Consider the following 18,323-nt stretch of genomic DNA (forward strand, 5'->3'; position numbering starts at 1 on the left):
AAAAACGTTTTCCAACTGCGCAGGCCCACGTTCTCATAGTCTACGCAGTTGGATAACATTTCCTTTTGTATTTTGTGACACGAGTGTATCTTGTCCGTAATCTTAGCAATTACATGCATACAAAACCTGGCGTACTACGTAACAAAGGTTATCTCAATAGCGATGACATCGTGCTAAGTGACTGTAATCAGTGGAAAAATGGGCGAATTATTTCTGACCACAATAACCTCAAGATACGATATTTATAAATTATCTTCTCTTGACTCAATCAGAAACGCTAGCGTTTCTAAATCTTTAGGGATCTAATGATTTAGACTGATTTTTAGACTTATCTGGCCTTATTATTGAGCTCATTAGATATCCATAATCGAATTGATCAATCCTATCCTTAGATTGAGTATAAAGAGACTGCGGTGTGTAACCAATAATAGGTAAAGAACGAATTTCATGTAGGCCAGTAGGCCAATTATAAGAACAAGGTGGTGGGCAAAGGATGGATGTGTGCTGCACAGAGGGTGGATTGGCGTCGAGAGATCTTTCTTCCGCGGACGGTAATAAGATGATAGATAGAGTATTTTGCTACTAAGTACATAAGGTATGGTTTAGTTAACCTCGATGTACATACAACCTATTGATATTTTATTTATTTTTCGATTGAAATTGATCCGAAACCGAGTATGGATGCTGGTGAAACCGTGTCATTCATACCAGTCTACTGCCCTCCACTGCACTGCTATGTGCTCTGTAGACCTCCCCAAAGGAACACCAACCATCCCGGTCATGGGGAGCCCATCTAGTTATTAGCTAAATAAACGTTTTCCAAATTGAAAGATAAATACATTGGAAACCTTTGTCTTTTTATGTGCCTTATTATAAAACTGTTATTATTCAATGAAACCAGTGCCATATTTCTGCATAAATCGGGACATGTTCAGATGTCAAAAAATGACATTTACTGTGGTGCATTTGACATTTAGCTAAAGGCAGACGTCAAAGATACGTCATTTATTTACGAAGTTTCTGCGATAAGTTTAAAACATTCGAGGATTAAGTTATAAATGTTTTATTCTAAGATTTGATTATATTTTATATGCAAATCAATAGAAAACAAAAATGAGTTGCGTCAGTGAATTGTCTCAGTCTAATGAATATCTCAGTTTTAGAAGCAGCATTCCCTTGAGGAAAGTTGTAGTTGACTCAGATGGATCCAAGGTAAACAAATAATATGTATCAAATTGTTAATTTCACTAAATGGCGACCTACTTTTATACTAAGGCTTCTTATCTTAATCCAAATACGTTTATACCGATACTGTAGCTTTGCTTTTCTATAAAACAGGCTTGGAGAATTTTCGACAGTGGTCCAAAATCCGTAAGCTGTCCCTTGATATGCCTGCCGCCCGTGTCGGGCACTGCCGATGTGTTCTACCAGCAAGTGTTGGGGCTCGCTTCAAGGGGGGTTCGAGTTATAGCCGCTGAACCTCCACCATACTGGAACATAAAGGAATGGTGCGATGGCTTCAAAAGACTTATTGACTACCTTGAACTGGACAAAGTACATATTTTCGGAGCATCCTTAGGTTGGTACTCACAAGTTAATTTGTAATCTATTGTAAATACATTAAGCTTGAAAATAGAAAGTACAGAAGTATGTGTCATCACAGTAATTTCCATAATGAGCTCAACAAATCAATGTGTAGTGGAGACATTACAATAATTACTATGCATAGCTATTGTTCATACAGTGAAGCAAAGTGACAAACAGATGATAAGTTATCAGTACATATAATTTTTACATTCTAACCAGGATATCATACTTGACCAAGGAATATTATTATAGCGATGTAATATACATTTTATTTCTAGGTGGATTCATAGCACAGAAGTTTGCTGAATTAACAAGTAACTATCCTCGGGTAGCTTCCCTTGTCCTGTGCAACACTTTCACAGACACTTCAGTATTTGAGTACCATGACTCGTCAGCCCTCTTTTGGCTCCTACCATCATTAGTCCTGAAAAGAATGCTCATGGGTAATTTCACAACCGATAAAGTTGACAAAAGAATGGCAGAATCTATTGATTTTATGGTTGAAAGAGTAAGTATTTAATTATTTATCCAAACTCTTGCAAAAATTATTGCAACATTGTTATTGATACTCCTGTTCCACTCTGTTGAGCAGTAATGTAACATTATACAAATCTAACAACACAAAATCTTGTAACTTAATATTGTAGTCTAGTAACTAATTTCCAGTTCTTATGTTAGAAACCACATTCTAAGACGCAGATTGATTCTTATCTAAATGAGATTAATTTATTCGACACCAAAATAGACAAGCATATCCTACAAATATTGTAAATATGAAAGTTTGTGGATTTAAATATTTTTTCCTCAACCAAAGTTTAACTGTTTTATAAAATGAGCCTAAATTTTGCATACATACATATGAATTAGTATTCCAATGGGATGCCTGTGTAACCATGGGTGGAAGCTATCTGAGAATTAAAAGTAAAAATTGTTACATATTTAATTTTTTCCATTTAATAAGAACTTGTATTTATTTTCAGCTGGAATCTTTAAACCAAGCAGAGTTAGCATCAAGACTAACTTTGAACTGCACACCTTGTTACATAAAACCTCAAGCACTCGTCAACATGCCTATCACTGTAATGGATGTTTGGGATGAATGTGCCCTAAGTTCTCGAGTACGAGAAGACCTGTACAAGTCATACCCTCAAGCTAAACTGGCTCATTTAAAAAGTGGTGGCAACTTTCCCTATTTGAGCAGAAGTGATGAAGTTAACTTGCATTTATTAGTGAGTATCATAATTATGTTTTTACCATACTAGTATTATAAGACAATACAAAATCAATGGTGAACCGTGCATATTTTTGCTTCAATATGCAGCAGGCCAATAAATTACTTTTTGATTAAATGAAATGTCACAGATTTCTCATTCTGTACATTGATGTTATTTTTACTGTTTTTATAGATTCATTTGCGACAATTCGACGGCACAGACCTATCGGCGTCATACCTAAGTCTGCACAAAATGCCAGCAGCATCAAACTTGAACCAGCCAGAAGAAGGTTCAGTCAGCTTCTTCAATCAAAGAGATAAAATCGTCAAAATATCCTAGAAAGATACAAATCTAAAATCCTTATTACACAGGTTTGACTTGTTTTGTTTGTTACTAAATTATGTATCATGTGTTCATCGAATTTATCACCATTTGTATTTAAGGCTTAAGAGTTCATAAATATTCCATCTTTATAATGTAAGTAGCAGGAACCTTTTGGTAAACAAGTTTATATTTGTACATGTTGGGTTTCAACTATATTCAGTTATTTATATATCAAAGTTTTCTTTTCATATCAACTGCAAAGTTTTTCTTTTTGGAGAGTATAAGAAAATCATTCAAATTAATTTGTTTTTGTTTCTCGAAGGAACAATAGTTGTTAAGTTTCAATGGTTGTTAATTTTAATTTTTTATCATTTTTCTTGTTCAAAAATATATTTTTGATTGTAATATTGTTTAAGGAAGAATAAATCATAAACTTCCTCTATTGGCCTTTACTGCAAATAAATAATGCATCAAAGTCAAACTGGTTTGACAAGATGCATGCTGCAAATTTATTCACCTGAAGCCTTAAAAAAGTGGCACTTGTTATTGCACCTACAATTCTTCGTCGATAAAAAGAGATATTGTTTACAATATCGTATCTAACGTACATTTGAATCTTCTCAGCCAAAATAGTAATGTAGGGTCAAGTTCATTGAACTGTTAAAAAAGAATAAGAAGTAACGTAAATAGTTCGATAAGGTCCGTTCAGTTCAGATAACATTCCATCTAACCTTGTATTTAACAGCCTAATATATCGTAAATGTGGCTCATATAAGATTTAGAATAAAACTTAATAGAAGCTTATGATATGAGACTTATGTTTATTATGTTCGAAATTTTGGCTAGATATTTAGCTTACACCTAGATTGTTGTGGTGAAGAAAATAAATATTTTTATATTTTTTAAGTTTATTTTTATTTTCTCCAGAGTTATTTCACAATAAATAACTTAAGATGACCAACTAATGAGATATGATTTGTTTTAAAAATATTGCATATCTGTACATTAACATTTTATAACACTTGGAACTGACTGTATTGTACAATGTATGAAAATAAATGCATTTTATTGCAGTTGTCTAGTTTTCATTCAGAACTTGTCATCCCCAATGCACCAAGTTACACAACAAAGTTTCGTAGCTACATTTGAAATGCAGAGACAATCTTATTTTGAGAAAGGTTGCTAATGTAATAGTTCTATGTTTCCTTTTCTATTTTCTCTAGTTTATTTAACTGTTGCGTGTGGTAGTCCTTCTTCTCTTTGTGAGCTCTTAACGCCTTTTCTCTTTCTTCGTCATCTGAGAAGTATTCTGCTAAGGAGTCGTCGACGTTGCTCAAGGCTGGGCCTGCCAAGGTGGAACCTTTTTCTGTTAATGCATTAATTTTGACTAGAGGCTCCTCGTACTCTGTGATTTCAGGCTGTGTCTTTGTCTTCGTTTGTGCATTGTGTGCTGTCACTGTTGAATATATTGACATCGCCTGAAAAGAACGTACAAATTAGTAAGTAGAAAAAGAATACAATTCAAACTAAAAAAAAAAACTCAAAATCGTTTATTCAAACTTGGCTGCTAGACAGCATTTTTTGATCTTTAAAATTTACAGCCACCAAAGTGCCCACTTTTCACCACTTCCTACGTATTTTTGCTGGGAAGATGTGACGCAACCAACTCCCCAGCAACTGCCAATGAAATGGGCTGAAATCAATATTGCCATTATAATGAAATACCTGTGCAACTAAGTTGGACACGTCTCCAGCGTTCGCGGGTAAGATGAGAGTGTTATTCGTCCTCGCTAGCTTGTTGAACGCCGACACATATTGCTCAGCCAGGGTCAGTGATGCAGCATGCTTGCTATCCTGTGAACACAGATCTTATACTTCAACCATTTAATTTCAGACCTTTTTTTATGCATAGATTACCCATATTAAAGTTGTATCTGCAATGTAATTTACAAATATAGGTCGAAAAACATTGGGAAACCCTAACAGTTAATAGTTAACAATATGTCAATACACGCATGACGCACGCAATCAAATAGGAGTAACATGTTGTAGATTTTCCTGATTTCTAACATTGAACACATACCAGATATACAGATAGATCGTATATTGGAAACGGCCGTTAGAGAAAATATCATGGGAAATTCGAAATCAGTTTCTTTCGAAAAATTGTACGCACCCGTTGAGCAAGCGCGCCTCCAATTAGCTTGAGCCCTTGCGCCCGCGCCTCCGCGACGGCAAGCATCGCCTGAGCTTCACCAGACGCCTTGTTTATCTGTTCTTGTTTCTCAGCCTCTGAAATAATAGGAATATACATGAGTGAATAAAAAAATATTTTTACAAAAAACTGTCTTACACATTTTATAGTAAACCCTTTTAAGAAAGACTGAAGAACTATAGTAGAAACAACTATCCGTTTTTCCCGTAACGCGTCACAGTATAATATAGCCTACACTCACACACAAGTAACTTGACTTACTACTGGTAAAGTATGTTCATGACATACACCTATAAAATATTGTAAATTAAAATGAAAACCTGTTCTATCGTCTAATCGCTGTCGACTGGGAGCATGCCCAAGTGGCTTGCAGCATGGCCTCGTTGGATCGCCATGCTGATCTTTCGTCCAACGTAATAGCCAGCCTTTTGGTCAAGACAAGCGTCAACCGGCCGCACTTTTGTGGTAATTGTAAAAGTTTACCTGAAGCCAATATTCTAGCCTGGCGCTTGCCCTCAGCAACATTAATGTCTGCAGCTCTGACTCCCTCGGACTCCAAGATGGCAGCTCTTTTCCGCCGTTCAGCTTCCACTTGCATCTGCATAGCTTCGTGTACTCGCGTCGGCAGCTTTATATCCCCTAGGAACATGTGTATTTTGTTTAGGTAAATAAAGGTCTACTGTTTGCTGTTCATTTTAATATGACAAATGGGAAAGTAACTATCTGTCAGCCTATACTATTTAAATAAAATTTACTACAAAAATAAATTGCAAAAAGACACTAAATAAAGTGCTTATACAAATAGGTGGTCATACTACAGTTTTTTTTATGCATAATTCTGGAAACAGTGACTCATGTTGATTTCACGTATAAGTTATTTTTCCTCAAACTCAATTTAGGGTTAAGACAAATGGGACAGCCTTTACAATCAATTGCAATATATTACAATACAAATATTTTGCAAACAAAATAGTTGCTAAAAATAATGATGCAATCTTCAATATTATCTCTACACATTCAATGCACAATATTCATGCTTAGCTATGCTAAGCTGCTCCCTAAAATGACAAAGATTTTTATTCTTTTATCAAAGGCAGATTTTTCAACAGTGAGATAAAGGACAATGGGCGATTCCGGTCCAAATGTCCACCACGAACGAGACCTAAATGGCTAGATAGCCCGTTAAATATAGAACATTTTTTGTTATGAAAGTAAAAAAAAATATAATGCTAGAAAAAAGTTATAGCAAAATCAAATAAAACATTTTATAGATTTAATCAATTTCATTTTTTCAATTACTTTTCGTGATGTTCGATTTTCGTACTTTCTGTGACTTCTGACAAAATAGAATGGTTCATATTAGAGAGAAGACACCACCAGTTACATCGAACTTTCTTTCTTAGATCCAGGCACCGCTGAGTATATTCAAGCACTTCTGGTGCCTCAATTGGTTAGTGATTCGTACATCCATCGGGCAAAAACTGGGTTGGTTATATGCAAATGTGTCTTACTCATCTTAGTTTTAGATAAAGTTCGGAAATGGAAGTGGAATAAAATAAAAAATAATAATGATAACATACAAAAAGTACCGAAAATTAAGAATACATTTTTGGCTATAACTTTTTTTTGGCATTGTTTTTTTTTTTACTTTCTTAGTAAAAGTTGCTCTAAATTAAGTGGACTATTTAATTATATAGGTCTCGTTCGTGGTGGACATTTGGACCAAACTTCATACATTCTTGCCCAATCTCCTTTTATCTGAACACTATGGTTGACGTTCTGACAACTTTTGTGACGTAATTACGTCAAATCACCATATATAGTTCTCTGATAGAATTTTACTGATTATTGAAAAATTTGCTGTGAATTCTATAACTTACGGATCTCATAACGAAGACATGTGATACCCCAAGCTTCACTGGCCTTATTGATAGCATCCACAATAGCCACGTTCAGAGATTCTCTCTCCCTGAACACTTTGTCGAGCGAAATCTGACCAAGTTCGGAACGCATAGTTGTTTGAGCAAGTTGTGTGATGGCAAACTCCGGATCTTCAACACCGTATGATGCTGGAATTATATATAACTGATATGTATAATTGTCACACTTTATAATATAAATCTAGCTTTATATAGTAAATGACAATGTAATTTATCAATTTATTCAGAAACATGTAAGAATAATTTTCATTCAGAAATAAAAATCTTTACTTATAACTACATTTTATAATCTATCTGAAATGAATAATGGAATTACGTTTCAGCTTTTTATCGTCTCACTGCTGGTCACAGGCTCCCCTCACACAGAGAATGATTAAGAGTTTTATTTAATTATCAAATTAATCAAATCTTGAAGCTATAATCAGGACATGATAATTGACATGATTGTTCTGTTTGTATATTAATGAATTTTGGATCTAAAGAAATTAAGTTTGAGTCTTACCTAAGTAAGGGTCAATAATACGAAGATAAAGAACTCCATCGATGCTGAGGGTCACATTGTCAGAGGTGATGGCACTTTGTTTTGGAACATCTATAGCTATTTCCTTCAAGCTCTGCACATACTTTATCTTATCCACTATAGGCCACAGCAGATTCAGTCCAGGCTCTAAAATCCTATGAAATTTTCCCATTCGTTCCACAATCCATGCCTGAAATTATTCACTTGTAAATTAAAAACTTTTTTGTTTATAACAGAAAAATGATGCAATTTGTAATAAGCATAAGTAACGTGCCGAAATTTCTTGAAAAGAGTATTAAATTTAACATGGGAAGGCTGCTACATGATTGAAATTGGTCACGGCATTTAATATTTGTTTAAGTTCATAACATACTAAATTTAATCATACCTCTTGTTGAGGAACGAACATTACAATCGTATTAAGCGGGGTAGTAGAACGACTTCTTGCGGCTGTAATGCTGTACAAAAATCTACCATTGTTTTGATATTCCAAGCTAAAAACATTCTGAAAACAATCCAGCAATTGTAAGGTTAAGTACGATAATACGACATAGACGAAAATTATTATGTAAATAAGTATTCAACAAACTACACTAACGCGCAAAGGAAGAGTCCTGGAGAAAAACAGTCTGGTGCGAGTGAACATTTTTATGTATTTCAAGAATATTCCCCTGAAATTTCACTTTCCATTCCATAAAATTCACTTTTTAGCCAGAATTTGCTTTCCGTTCAAATCAGAATGATGAAAACTAAATGTAATGTCAAGATAAACTTTTTTATCTGTATGTTGAATAGTGATGTGAACAATACGACATGATTGCAGTTTTCGAATTAGTCGATTTTTGTTTTTTTTTCTGGCAACAATGATGATATAAGTCAAAGTATGCTGGTTGTTAGCTTAGCGGTAAAATCAAAATATTTAACAAGCAAGTTTGATCGATAGCAATTCCAACAGAGATTATTCTGCACAATTGAGCTTCTAAATATTTTGAAATGGATCTAATATCTACAAAGTCTAGCAGCAGTGCTTCAAATGTGCCACAGACCTTAAGTTTATCGGCTAAAATGAAAAGGTTGAAAGTTGAGGAACATCTTCTTCTTCAAAATATAAAAAAATGTTTATCAGACGAGGCAACAAGTTACTCGTCATTTTCAGAATTCAAAGCTTTTGCAGGAAAAAATAAAAATACGCTTAGAGAAATAAGATTGTTATTCCAAGATATCAAGACAAGCACATCTTCCAAGGAAATGTTGGAAACTATCGGTAAGTACAAATTATTAATAGTTAATGTATAATTATTGTTCTGTGTACTTATTTTTGTGGTTTTACTCATTTCAGACATTGAAGATGTTAAAAAGAATACCATTGAGTTAGAAAATCGTATCAAAGCATTCAAGTTTCATTTGCAGTCAGAATTAGCACGTCTTAGCTCTGAAGAACAAGACCTGAATACGACTGTAAGTAACAAACTACCAAGCTAATACCATTAATAATTTTATTTGAATTAAAAGTTAATATTTTTCTTACAGATAAACGAAGAGCCAATTATAATTAGTAAAATAAAGAGACAGCCAAGGCCAAGAATACAAACGGCTAAGTACAATGAAATTGTGCCAAGTCCTGTAAAAACCATTAGGACATCCCCTTTTAAGTGTCCGGTAAGTGACATGGGGTTTTTGGTCACACCTGGTTAAAAACCGGTGTACCTAGCAACCATGTGATCTATTAACATATTTCTATAAGTCCCAGGAATTTAATTATTGTGTGATTTTCATTTTTTTTTTGTTTTAAGGAAGTCCAAGAGTTCCAAGATTTTATGCAGAATAGTGTAAATCGATACGGAGGCTGGGATGAATACCACCATAATATATTTGTGAATCATTGGAAAAAACATTTTGAGAATCAAAATGAAGTCGTTTATGATGAAACTGATGGGCAGATGGAAATTACTCCTATATTAAATTCATTTTTGCGGGATCTTTTACCAAAACTATTCGGTTATTTATTTTTACGTTATATCTAGTGATTGTTTCTTCTTCTTCTGCTTTTTCGTCCTAAAGATGCTCGTTTGTGTCCTCTAGTAACTGATCACGCCTACCGTGCACTTTGACCTACCTTCCTCATTGCATCTTCGCTATGCTTCCTTCCTTCGTGATTCAAGTGGTCCCCATTCTATATGTCCTTTTATCTTTCAAAAAATATTAATGAAAAATGTTTTTAGATATCCGTGAAGATGAAATCATCTCGCACCTCAAATGGTACTCAAAGTTTATCTACCTTAAGCAACGGCAGCAGAAAGCTATTGATAAATGGCGATCTAATAGAAAAGTTATGAAATCTGCTAAGGTACATAGTCTTAGTAACTGGACGAAAACGCCCTTTGCATTGATTACCTACTTGAAGTTTTTTTCTTTAACACATATTGCATAGTTGTTTTGTTGTATTTTTCCACAGGTAGATCCGAGAATAAAAGATATGTCTACACAAACCAAGACTAATAGTCGAACGAATGTGATCAATCACAAGATTAACAGTAACACTAATAGCAGCGGTAATTATGGCTAACTTATTTACCAACATTATTGCACGAGTGGACACTTGACTATTTTTTAAAATTGGTTTTTCAGATGATCTGGATATTGTGAGCGATTTCGTTGATCAGTCTATCAATTATAGGAGAAAATGTTGCAGTGGAGACTATACAAATGAAATACAAAACTCCTCTGAGACTAGTGAAGAGGGTAAAAACCAAGCATTAGATAACTTAAAAAAATCTACGAAACAATGGGATGTTAGAGTTAACAGTAAAGATTTGAAAGTGGAAACAAAGAATTTGAATCTTGAAAACATTAAGAAACTGTAAGTTCATCGATCAATAATTTACGTAGGTATTTTGGAATATTTGAAGTTCACAATCGTATTATCGTTTCAGACGAATTCCAACTTGGAGGACGGGATTGTGATTTTCTTTCTTTACCTAAGTGCCGAATAATGATATGAAGAAGTGCTAGAACAATAGAAAATACGATTTTTAAGCGATGATTTACGTGTTATTTATATTTGAAATAATGGAAGGAAAGTTTTTACTGTAGACTAGAGGACCGAAAGGACTTTTAGGGTCAATTCCCACTGAAAGAGCAGCGGCCGGCAGCGGCCGTAATTGCAAGGGATTGAGCGCGAGCGCGGCGGGCCGCGCGGCGCCGCGCTCTTACATTTTCCGTGCTCTTACGGCCGCTGCCGGCCGCTGCTCTTTCAGTGGGAATTGACCCTTAGGCCTTTATCTATACCGAAAAATCCCTTGCAAATCTTGAACGTACTTTCAATATAGACAGGTTTTAGGAACTGCGAGGAATATTTCTAGGTTTAGTGGTAATATAGATAAAATATACGTTTATAGAACAATATCTTGTGTTTTTATGGAATAGTAACTTGGTTACGAATTTTGTTATGTCGCCTCTCTGGCACGAGAATCACGCTGCATTAGTTGTGGCCGTTTAACGAAATATATCGCTCCGGCAACTACACATGATAAAGAATTTTCAAGAGCCGAATATTACTTGACATTAATAAAACCGCTTATGCCGTGTGTGCATAGTTGCGTTACAAATCTTTTTAGGGAGCATCATAATAAATATTACTGTCTGTGGTGAAAGCATATTATCTGTGGTCTTTTAACATGACGTGGACTTTTGTCAATTTGACAAGTGTAAACGGAAACGAGTGAGCGAGCGCTAGATCGTCATCATCTTTCGTTTTTGTCATATTTTTTGTAACTTGCCGACAACCCACGATTTGCCAGTTTGCCGGCGAAGACGCAAGCAGGATAGACTTCGCTCCGTCCAAATATTTTAATCAGAAATAAGTGTGATTCCACCCTGCCTAGGGTAAAACGTAAAGATATTTAGGAAAAGGATAAAACTTATTTTAATCATGAGCGCTTTTGCAGCAGCTCTTGGTCTTCTCCTGATCATCTCCTCTGCACAATCAGAGGAGGCTCCAAAGGGACCTAAAGTAACTCACAAGGTTAGTATTTGTTGTCTACTTATCTAGCTATTGTCGTGCAATTGAAGCCCTGGTGTAATAATAATACATTCCAACAAAGTGGCAAGAGTTCGTTGTTCGTGATTGCCGATGATCGGTCGGTGACCTTTTGTGATGACGCTACAAGTTTTTGTTAGCCAAAGGTAATGGCTCTTTGATATTCAATGCATGTAGTCAAATTAATTTTATTGTTGTGACATCCTGCTTGACAACGTTTATGTCCATCTTCTACAAGGCAGTCATGTTTCAACATTATTGTAATGTCTAGGGAATGTTTATAACAATGCTGTAGTTATTTATCGTGCACATGTGCATCTCTGAAATGCTTTTGTTGGACGACTATTCATGTTAAACAATAAAAAGAAACTCAGCTATTTGGTGAAAAAGATTTCAAATACATATTTATTAACTACTCAAGAGTTTAATGTTCAAGAAGGTCCAAACAAAAGAGGGTAGTTATTAATTTCTTTGTTAGGTAATTGTTAAACTAAACATCATTATCAAGTTTGGAACTTTCCTGATATTCATAGGAACTTTTAAAATTACTGTTATGAAATTGATAGTTCTATCAATGAGATAAGAGGAATGTCAACTTTGATCTCCATGTCAATCACTAGAGGATGTGTGCAAGATAAACACAATATGTGCTTCCGACTTATCATGTACCTTTCGAAATTAGTTATTATTTATTCAACTGCAATTGACATAAAAAATCCAATCACAGTAACTAATCATAAATTATATTATCGTAGGTAGAACATTAAAATTTAATAATCCTTATCTTATATTTTCAAGATTAAATTCCAAATATTACTTGTATAACATTATATTAGAATCAATATGACAATATAAAAATAAAATATCTCTCTTTATCTGAACAACAATAAAGTAAGATTCGAAAATGTTTTTGTCTATAATTGATATTTAAAAAATATAAATGTATCTATAGTAATATTATAAAGAGGAAAACTTTGTTTGGTTGTAATGAATAGGCTCAAAAACGACTGGACCGTTTTTAAAAATTCTTTCACCATTCGAAAGCTACTTTATTCACGAGTAACATAGGCTATATTTTACCCCGGTACGGGCAGTAGTTACTACGGGACGCAGGTGAAAACGCGGGAAAACGGCTAGTGATAAATAAATAGATATTGAAAATCAAAAAAATATTGGTATTTTGTTTCTGCAATATTATACATATTCTATAGGGTATATGCCTTTTACTATACTATTTAAATAAATCACTAATGACATATTATTCTTATATTTTCAGGTCAGTTTCGTAATGAAAATGGGTGATGAAGACATCGGCACCATTGTCATCGGATTATTTGGAAAGACTGTCCCTAAGACAGCTGAGAACTTCTTCCAGTTGGCACAGAAGCCCGAGGGTGAAGGTTACAAGGGCAGCAAGTTCCACAGAGTCATCGATAACTTCATGATCCAAGGAGGTGACTTTACTAAAGGCGACGGAACTGGCGGTAAGTTACTGGAAACAGAAATGTTGACAAACATTACAGTTTTCATTGCCTTTCAGCCTAAGAACTTTTACAATGGTTGAAACAACAATAGGTCTTGAAATGCCACCAATGGCCATTGTTATACACATGTTATCCTTTCATCCATTTCCAGTAGCCATTAAAATTGTGTTGTTAAACTTCCAATTAGTTTTGCAGTTACCATTATAATTGGTTACACAGTTACTTGTTATTGTCAAATAAAGATTATAAATTACTATGATTATTTAAATAATTAGTTTTAGCTTATAAAATATTGATGATCCTTGATATATAATTAAATATCACGATATTGTATGTTGTTTTGGTAAGAATTTAATTTAGTATGATTTTAATACATAATTGTATTAACACTATTTCTTTAATTAATAGGACGTAGCATCTATGGCGAAAGATTCGAAGACGAGAACTTCAAGCTCCGTCATTATGGCGCTGGTTGGTTGTCAATGGCCAACGCTGGTAAAGACACCAATGGCTCCCAGTTCTTCATCACCACCACCAAGACTCCCTGGCTTGATGGCAGACACGTAGTCTTCGGAAAAATCTTGGAAGGCATGGTAAGAATATTTACTGTGTACAATAAATTCAGGTCTAGTAGCTTTGCTTGCTCTAAGTTGGCTATAGTGCCACCATATTGATAGTCAATATGATGAACTACAAAAATTATTGGCACACAGTTGTGTTAAGAAATGGAAAAGCCAATTGTTACCTAAAAATAATATCAAAATTGAAGAACTGCAGAATAATGTTATGTTGCATTCTGTTAATGGAATGAAAATTATTTGAACAGGTGTTAAATTATTACAAATATGGATTTCAAGGAACTCCATTCACGTGGAATGTAAATGACCTTTCTGTTGTATTGTTACTGACAATGTTGTTTGTTCACAGGATGTTGTTCGTAAGATTGAGAAGACTGTGACCGCAGCCAATGACCGCCCCGTTAAAGACGTGGTTATTGTAGACACCAAGACAGAAGTAGTGGCAGAACCTTTCAGTGTCACTAAGGAGAGTGCTGTATAAATAAAATATTATGCACACAATATTTACTTTGTAAGACTTTAATCGTCACAAAGTATTTACTATAGTAAAAAAAAAACATGGTATTAATTTGTGCCACATTTTCGTTGTCATAATGGTGGACATTGAGATTTTATTAATTTAGTTCACAATAGTTATACAATATTACAATAAGGAAAACATGCCAACTCTATTTTTCTTAAATAAAACATTGTCTAAAGAAGATTGTTTATTTGTTTTATGCATAGTTCAGCTTCTTGTTTGACACCCTGATTTTTGGCGAGGACTCCTAATTTCCAAGCTTGGCCACAAGATTTCCTTGCTGCATCTAGTAATGATGTTTTTAGATATGCCCTTCCTAGATTAACATACATAGTTCCTAAGTCATCCATCTCCAGGGACTTGGCCAAATCAATGGCTTCTTTGAAATATTTTATACTCTCATCTGTCTGACCTAAACGATCACACACAGTGCCAATGTCATTCAGTTGCACCACAAGATGTTCTGTCTCAAAATCAGGCAACTCTTTCATCCTATCTAAGGAGTTCTTCATAAGCTTAAGGCCATCTTCACACCTATCAACGTCTAGATACAGACGCCCGCACCAATCTTCAGCCATAGATAGCAGCTGTTTTGTATTTGGTGAAGGATCAGTTTCTGCTAATTTATACAGTTTCTCTAAACACCAGTCAAATCCCAACTGAGCTGTTGTATAATCCTTCTTCAGATGGCACACTCTTGCCAATTTGACACTGAGATGTAACACTCTAGGATCATCTTCTGAGGTACCATTTCCCATAATTCTTTGTGTTACAACAATAAAAAGCTGCTTTGCTTTGTCTAGCTCTTCCCTCTGCAGCGCTAAATTCGCCATAACGTCGTAAATATAAGTGATTCCAAGTTCATGATGAATCTGTTGAGCTTGTCTTAACGCTACATGAAGTAACTGTTCAGCCTTTTCATATTCATTCTTCTGTATAAACAAAATGCAATGCTTAATGGTGTGAACAAGTTCATCTTCAGCAGTTAGCTTTTTATCGAATCCGAGCCAAGTGAATAGGGAAAATCCCAATATAAATGGTTTTGTTGTCCTAGGAATCCTTGAAGCATGAATACTTGAATAATTATTCTGAATAGATCTAAAACAGCTGGATGCTCGGCAAAATTTGGTCCAAAAAAATCTGTATCTGCTCGACATTTTAGAGCTTAGATTTGATATATTTTAGATAAAATCACAAGGCGCATTACATAAACGCCTGGAAATTTTATTAAAATATATGTAACACCGAATGCTCTCACGCTGTCCGATCAATCAGCTTTTTCATTTTTTGGCCATAAATAACAATAATCTTTATTCACTATGCGATTTAAATCTAGGAAGGATATAAAACTGGATGAAAGATCAAAATTTTAACCAGAATAAGAACTAAGAATACTTCATGTTTGAATGACAATCTGACAATGGACATTGACATTTGACAAAGAAGATAATTCAAATAATTAAATGACATTTTGCCATAGACAAGCACTTTACCCGACTACACAGCAAAGCAAAAAGGTAATGATTTTATTATGTCTGTTCTCACATCTACAATTCTACATTATGTTTAATTAGTAGCTTCTTCACTTCACTTTCCGGATAAGATTAGCCTTCCTTGATAAATGGTCTTTATAGAATACAAGCAGACACAGTTGCAATCTCTATTCCTTTACCTACTCTCATAGGCCGTACACAGAAAGAAAGTCAGTAGCCGTAGACGGTGCCTGCCGATCTGCTGGCCTAGCTCCGTAGCTCCCTTTTATATCCAGATACAAAAACAAGCCTTTTATGTAGCAACGTGTAAATTAACTGTTGCACAATGGACGGCACCGAAACCCGCTGGTAGATCGGTCGTAGACTAGCTTTCATTTTGAAAGTGTACATAGCTTGACAGGATGATAATCCAACACGATTGGAGACTGTACTACCCAGCCATACGTAGGCTGGTCAGCCATATTCAGGGACGTGCTTGCTAAAATGTGCACGTTACAGGTTGACGTCTGTTGAGGGAAACGAAAGTCACTCATAGTAACGCTTTAATTAATACAACTTCCTTCCTCGTAGGGCTCTAGCTAATGCAGATGCGTAATTTGTGGAATAAAAATCCTCCGACGTCAAATGGATACTAAAAGTCTTAAAGTCTTCAAGAGAGTCCAATTATATATTTAATTTTATAAATTCACACATATCAAGCTTTTTACAACAACAACTGACATTTCATTTTTTTTTTACACACTTCTATCAATTTTCCAGCTATGTACATACCTAACCAAAGAGGTTGTACATACCATAACACTTTCCCTAATTGATGAGAAGAATTTGGTTGCCTAATTTATCCCAATCTTTTGTTGCAAATCCACGAGCCGAGGTCTGGAAACTGCCTTTCAGCCACTCATCTCTGGCTTCTCTTCCCAAGGCGTCCTTCCCAAAGTAATCAGAATCAATCAGGCCGATATAATCCTTAATCCGCTGTGGAGGTCTCAGGGTGGATCTGTCTCTCAAATTATACCTGTGAACTTCAGGTTCTATCTCTTCTTGAGCATCAATGAACTCTTCTACTTGATCTGCTTCTGAAGCATCTTGAACATGATCTCCTGATACAGCCTCGTCATTGCTAGCTGTATTATATTCTCCCTCTAGAGCATGTTCATTAGACTCATTATCACGAGTTTCTGGCTCTCTTATTGGTGAACTTATCTGCGTTGGCACATCTTCCGATAAGATCACTCCCTCTGTCTCTATCAGATCGAAATCTCCCTCTGTCTTACTGCTACTTGGTTCATTAATTGGTGGTAAATTCATTTCTTCTTGAAGACTTGGCAATGCAGTTGGGATTCTTAATTCGATACTTGAACTAAATATGACATCTCTAGATCTTTCGGTCTTTTTTCCATTCCAGATGCGATACCCATCGTCGTTATCGTACCCAATAAGTCTGCCCTTAACAGCTTTCTTCTGTAGCTTCTTCCTTTTCTGCTTAGGGATGTGGAAGTAACATTCACTACCAATTACACGCAAGTGAGAGATCTTAGGCTTCTTCTTATACCAAAGCTCGTACGGTACTTTCCCTGCTTCTCTAGTGGGTCCAGTGCGATTGAGAACATAAGCAGCTGTATTAATAAGCTCTGCCCACAAGGCTTGTGGAAACTCCTGTCCCGAGTGCATGTATGATCGAGCGGTTTCTACTAAAGTCCTGTTTTCTCGTTCTGCGCACCCATTCTGCTCAGGGGTGTATGGCATCGTGAGTCGCTGGATTATTCCGTGCTTGTTAAGAATATCTCTGACAGCTTTATTGTCGAACTCTCCACCATTATCGCTCAATAATGTTCTAACTATATGTCCAGCGTTTTTAGCTTCTTTTAAGAATTGACTAAGCTTGTCCTTTACTTCACTTTTGTTGGGAATGAAGAAAACGTGACGAAACGCGGAGTAATCATCCTTAAAAAGAACAAAATAGAGATGTTTGCCATAGCTCTCCGGGAATGGTCCGCATACATCAGCGTGTACCAGCTCTCCAGGCATATTAGCTCGTTCTCTCTTGCCAAACTTCAGTCGCTGTGCTTTACCATAGATGCATCCTTCGCACTGTATATCACTCTCTAGATTTAGATTAATCCCCAGTTCCCTCTTAACAAGATCTTTAATGTATTTCTTATTCTAGTGACCAAACCTCTCATGATATAGCTGGAGTAAGCATGATGGATCAACAGCATTAATTTGTACAGGTTTACTCGGTAGAACTGTCTTCATCTGTAACTTATACAGTCCACCATTATGTTCCCTGTTACCTACTGCAATAACCTGACCATTTAGTTCCAATCTGCACTCTTTAGTTGTGGAAATAAATGTACTGTTTCGCAGTTTGTCCTGTGCAGCTAACATAGATAACAGATTTTTCGTCAG

At 35.4% G+C, this 18,323-nt stretch overlaps 5 protein-coding genes across 5 annotated transcripts; 3 read left to right on the forward strand and 2 right to left on the reverse strand.

Moving 5' to 3' along the window:
* The first annotated feature begins 969 nt into the window (after positions 1-969).
* Positions 970-4,198, forward strand: LOC110382020 (maspardin). The gene is made up of 5 exons (XM_021342476.3): positions 970-1,212; positions 1,339-1,579; positions 1,866-2,095; positions 2,568-2,816; positions 2,994-4,198. The coding sequence occupies exons 1-5, from the start codon at positions 1,114-1,116 to the stop codon at positions 3,138-3,140; spliced, it is 966 nt and encodes a 321-aa protein (XP_021198151.1). The 5' UTR covers positions 970-1,113; the 3' UTR covers positions 3,141-4,198.
* LOC110382019 (stomatin-like protein 2, mitochondrial) lies at positions 4,016-8,564 on the reverse strand. The gene is made up of 8 exons (XM_064038117.1): positions 8,399-8,564; positions 8,189-8,305; positions 7,783-7,990; positions 7,221-7,409; positions 5,824-5,979; positions 5,302-5,417; positions 4,851-4,979; positions 4,016-4,603 (listed from the first exon to the last, which is right to left on the reverse strand). The coding sequence occupies exons 1-8, from the start codon at positions 8,444-8,446 to the stop codon at positions 4,322-4,324; spliced, it is 1,245 nt and encodes a 414-aa protein (XP_063894187.1). The 5' UTR covers positions 8,447-8,564; the 3' UTR covers positions 4,016-4,321.
* A 148-nt stretch (positions 8,565-8,712) lies between these two features.
* Positions 8,713-10,664, forward strand: LOC110382026 (coiled-coil domain-containing protein 112). Its single transcript, XM_064038261.1, has 7 exons — positions 8,713-9,064; positions 9,140-9,258; positions 9,331-9,459; positions 9,594-9,798; positions 10,023-10,147; positions 10,256-10,352; positions 10,429-10,664. Exons 1-7 carry the CDS (start codon positions 8,794-8,796, stop codon positions 10,662-10,664), a joined length of 1,182 nt encoding a protein of 393 aa, XP_063894331.1. The 5' UTR covers positions 8,713-8,793.
* Positions 10,665-11,501: 837 nt separating this feature from the next.
* On the forward strand, positions 11,502-14,602 carry LOC110382015 (peptidyl-prolyl cis-trans isomerase 5). Its single transcript, XM_021342463.3, has 4 exons — positions 11,502-11,824; positions 13,116-13,323; positions 13,732-13,916; positions 14,251-14,602. Exons 1-4 carry the CDS (start codon positions 11,732-11,734, stop codon positions 14,380-14,382), a joined length of 618 nt encoding a protein of 205 aa, XP_021198138.1. The 5' UTR covers positions 11,502-11,731; the 3' UTR covers positions 14,383-14,602.
* LOC110382013 (tetratricopeptide repeat protein 19 homolog, mitochondrial) lies at positions 14,466-15,856 on the reverse strand. The gene is made up of 2 exons (XM_049845019.2): positions 15,680-15,856; positions 14,466-15,567 (listed from the first exon to the last, which is right to left on the reverse strand). Exons 1-2 carry the CDS (start codon positions 15,703-15,705, stop codon positions 14,595-14,597), a joined length of 999 nt encoding a protein of 332 aa, XP_049700976.2. The 5' UTR covers positions 15,706-15,856; the 3' UTR covers positions 14,466-14,594.
* Between the last annotated feature and the right edge of the window lie 2,467 nt (positions 15,857-18,323).

This window comes from Helicoverpa armigera, chromosome 15 (assembly GCF_030705265.1).
Source record: "Helicoverpa armigera isolate CAAS_96S chromosome 15, ASM3070526v1, whole genome shotgun sequence".
Lineage (NCBI taxonomy): Eukaryota > Metazoa > Arthropoda > Insecta > Lepidoptera > Noctuidae > Helicoverpa > Helicoverpa armigera.

Bases quoted from the DNA above. Each gene is read 5' to 3' on its own strand.
- LOC110382015 (XM_021342463.3), top strand. From the start codon at position 11,732: ATGAGCGCTTTTGCAGCAGCTCTTGGTCTTCTCCTGATCATCTCCTCT. The intron at 11,825-13,115 runs GTTAGTATTTGT...TTATATTTTCAG, and splicing joins GACCTAAAGTAACTCACAAG to GTCAGTTTCGTAATGAAAAT. The intron at 13,917-14,250 runs GTAAGAATATTT...GTTTGTTCACAG, and splicing joins GAAAAATCTTGGAAGGCATG to GATGTTGTTCGTAAGATTGA.
- LOC110382020 (XM_021342476.3), top strand. From the start codon at position 1,114: ATGAGTTGCGTCAGTGAATTGTCTCAGTCTAATGAATATCTCAGTTTT. The intron at 1,213-1,338 runs GTAAACAAATAA...TCTATAAAACAG, and splicing joins TTGACTCAGATGGATCCAAG to GCTTGGAGAATTTTCGACAG. The intron at 2,096-2,567 runs GTAAGTATTTAA...ATTTATTTTCAG, and splicing joins TTGATTTTATGGTTGAAAGA to CTGGAATCTTTAAACCAAGC.
- LOC110382019 (XM_064038117.1), bottom strand. From the start codon at position 8,446: ATGTTCACTCGCACCAGACTGTTTTTCTCCAGGACTCTTCCTTTGCGC. The intron at 7,991-8,188 runs GTATGATTAAAT...GAATAATTTCAG, and splicing joins TGTTCGTTCCTCAACAAGAG to GCATGGATTGTGGAACGAAT. The intron at 5,980-7,220 runs GTAAGTTATAGA...ACATGTTCCTAG, and splicing joins ATGTCTTCGTTATGAGATCC to GGGATATAAAGCTGCCGACG.
- LOC110382013 (XM_049845019.2), bottom strand. From the start codon at position 15,705: ATGAAAAAGCTGATTGATCGGACAGC. The intron at 15,568-15,679 runs GTGAGAGCATTC...AATGTCGAGCAG, and splicing joins AAGCTGATTGATCGGACAGC to ATACAGATTTTTTTGGACCA.
- LOC110382026 (XM_064038261.1), top strand. From the start codon at position 8,794: ATGGATCTAATATCTACAAAGTCTAGCAGCAGTGCTTCAAATGTGCCA. The intron at 9,460-9,593 runs GTAAGTGACATG...TTTTGTTTTAAG, and splicing joins CATCCCCTTTTAAGTGTCCG to GAAGTCCAAGAGTTCCAAGA. The intron at 10,353-10,428 runs GTAATTATGGCT...TTGGTTTTTCAG, and splicing joins CAGTAACACTAATAGCAGCG to ATGATCTGGATATTGTGAGC.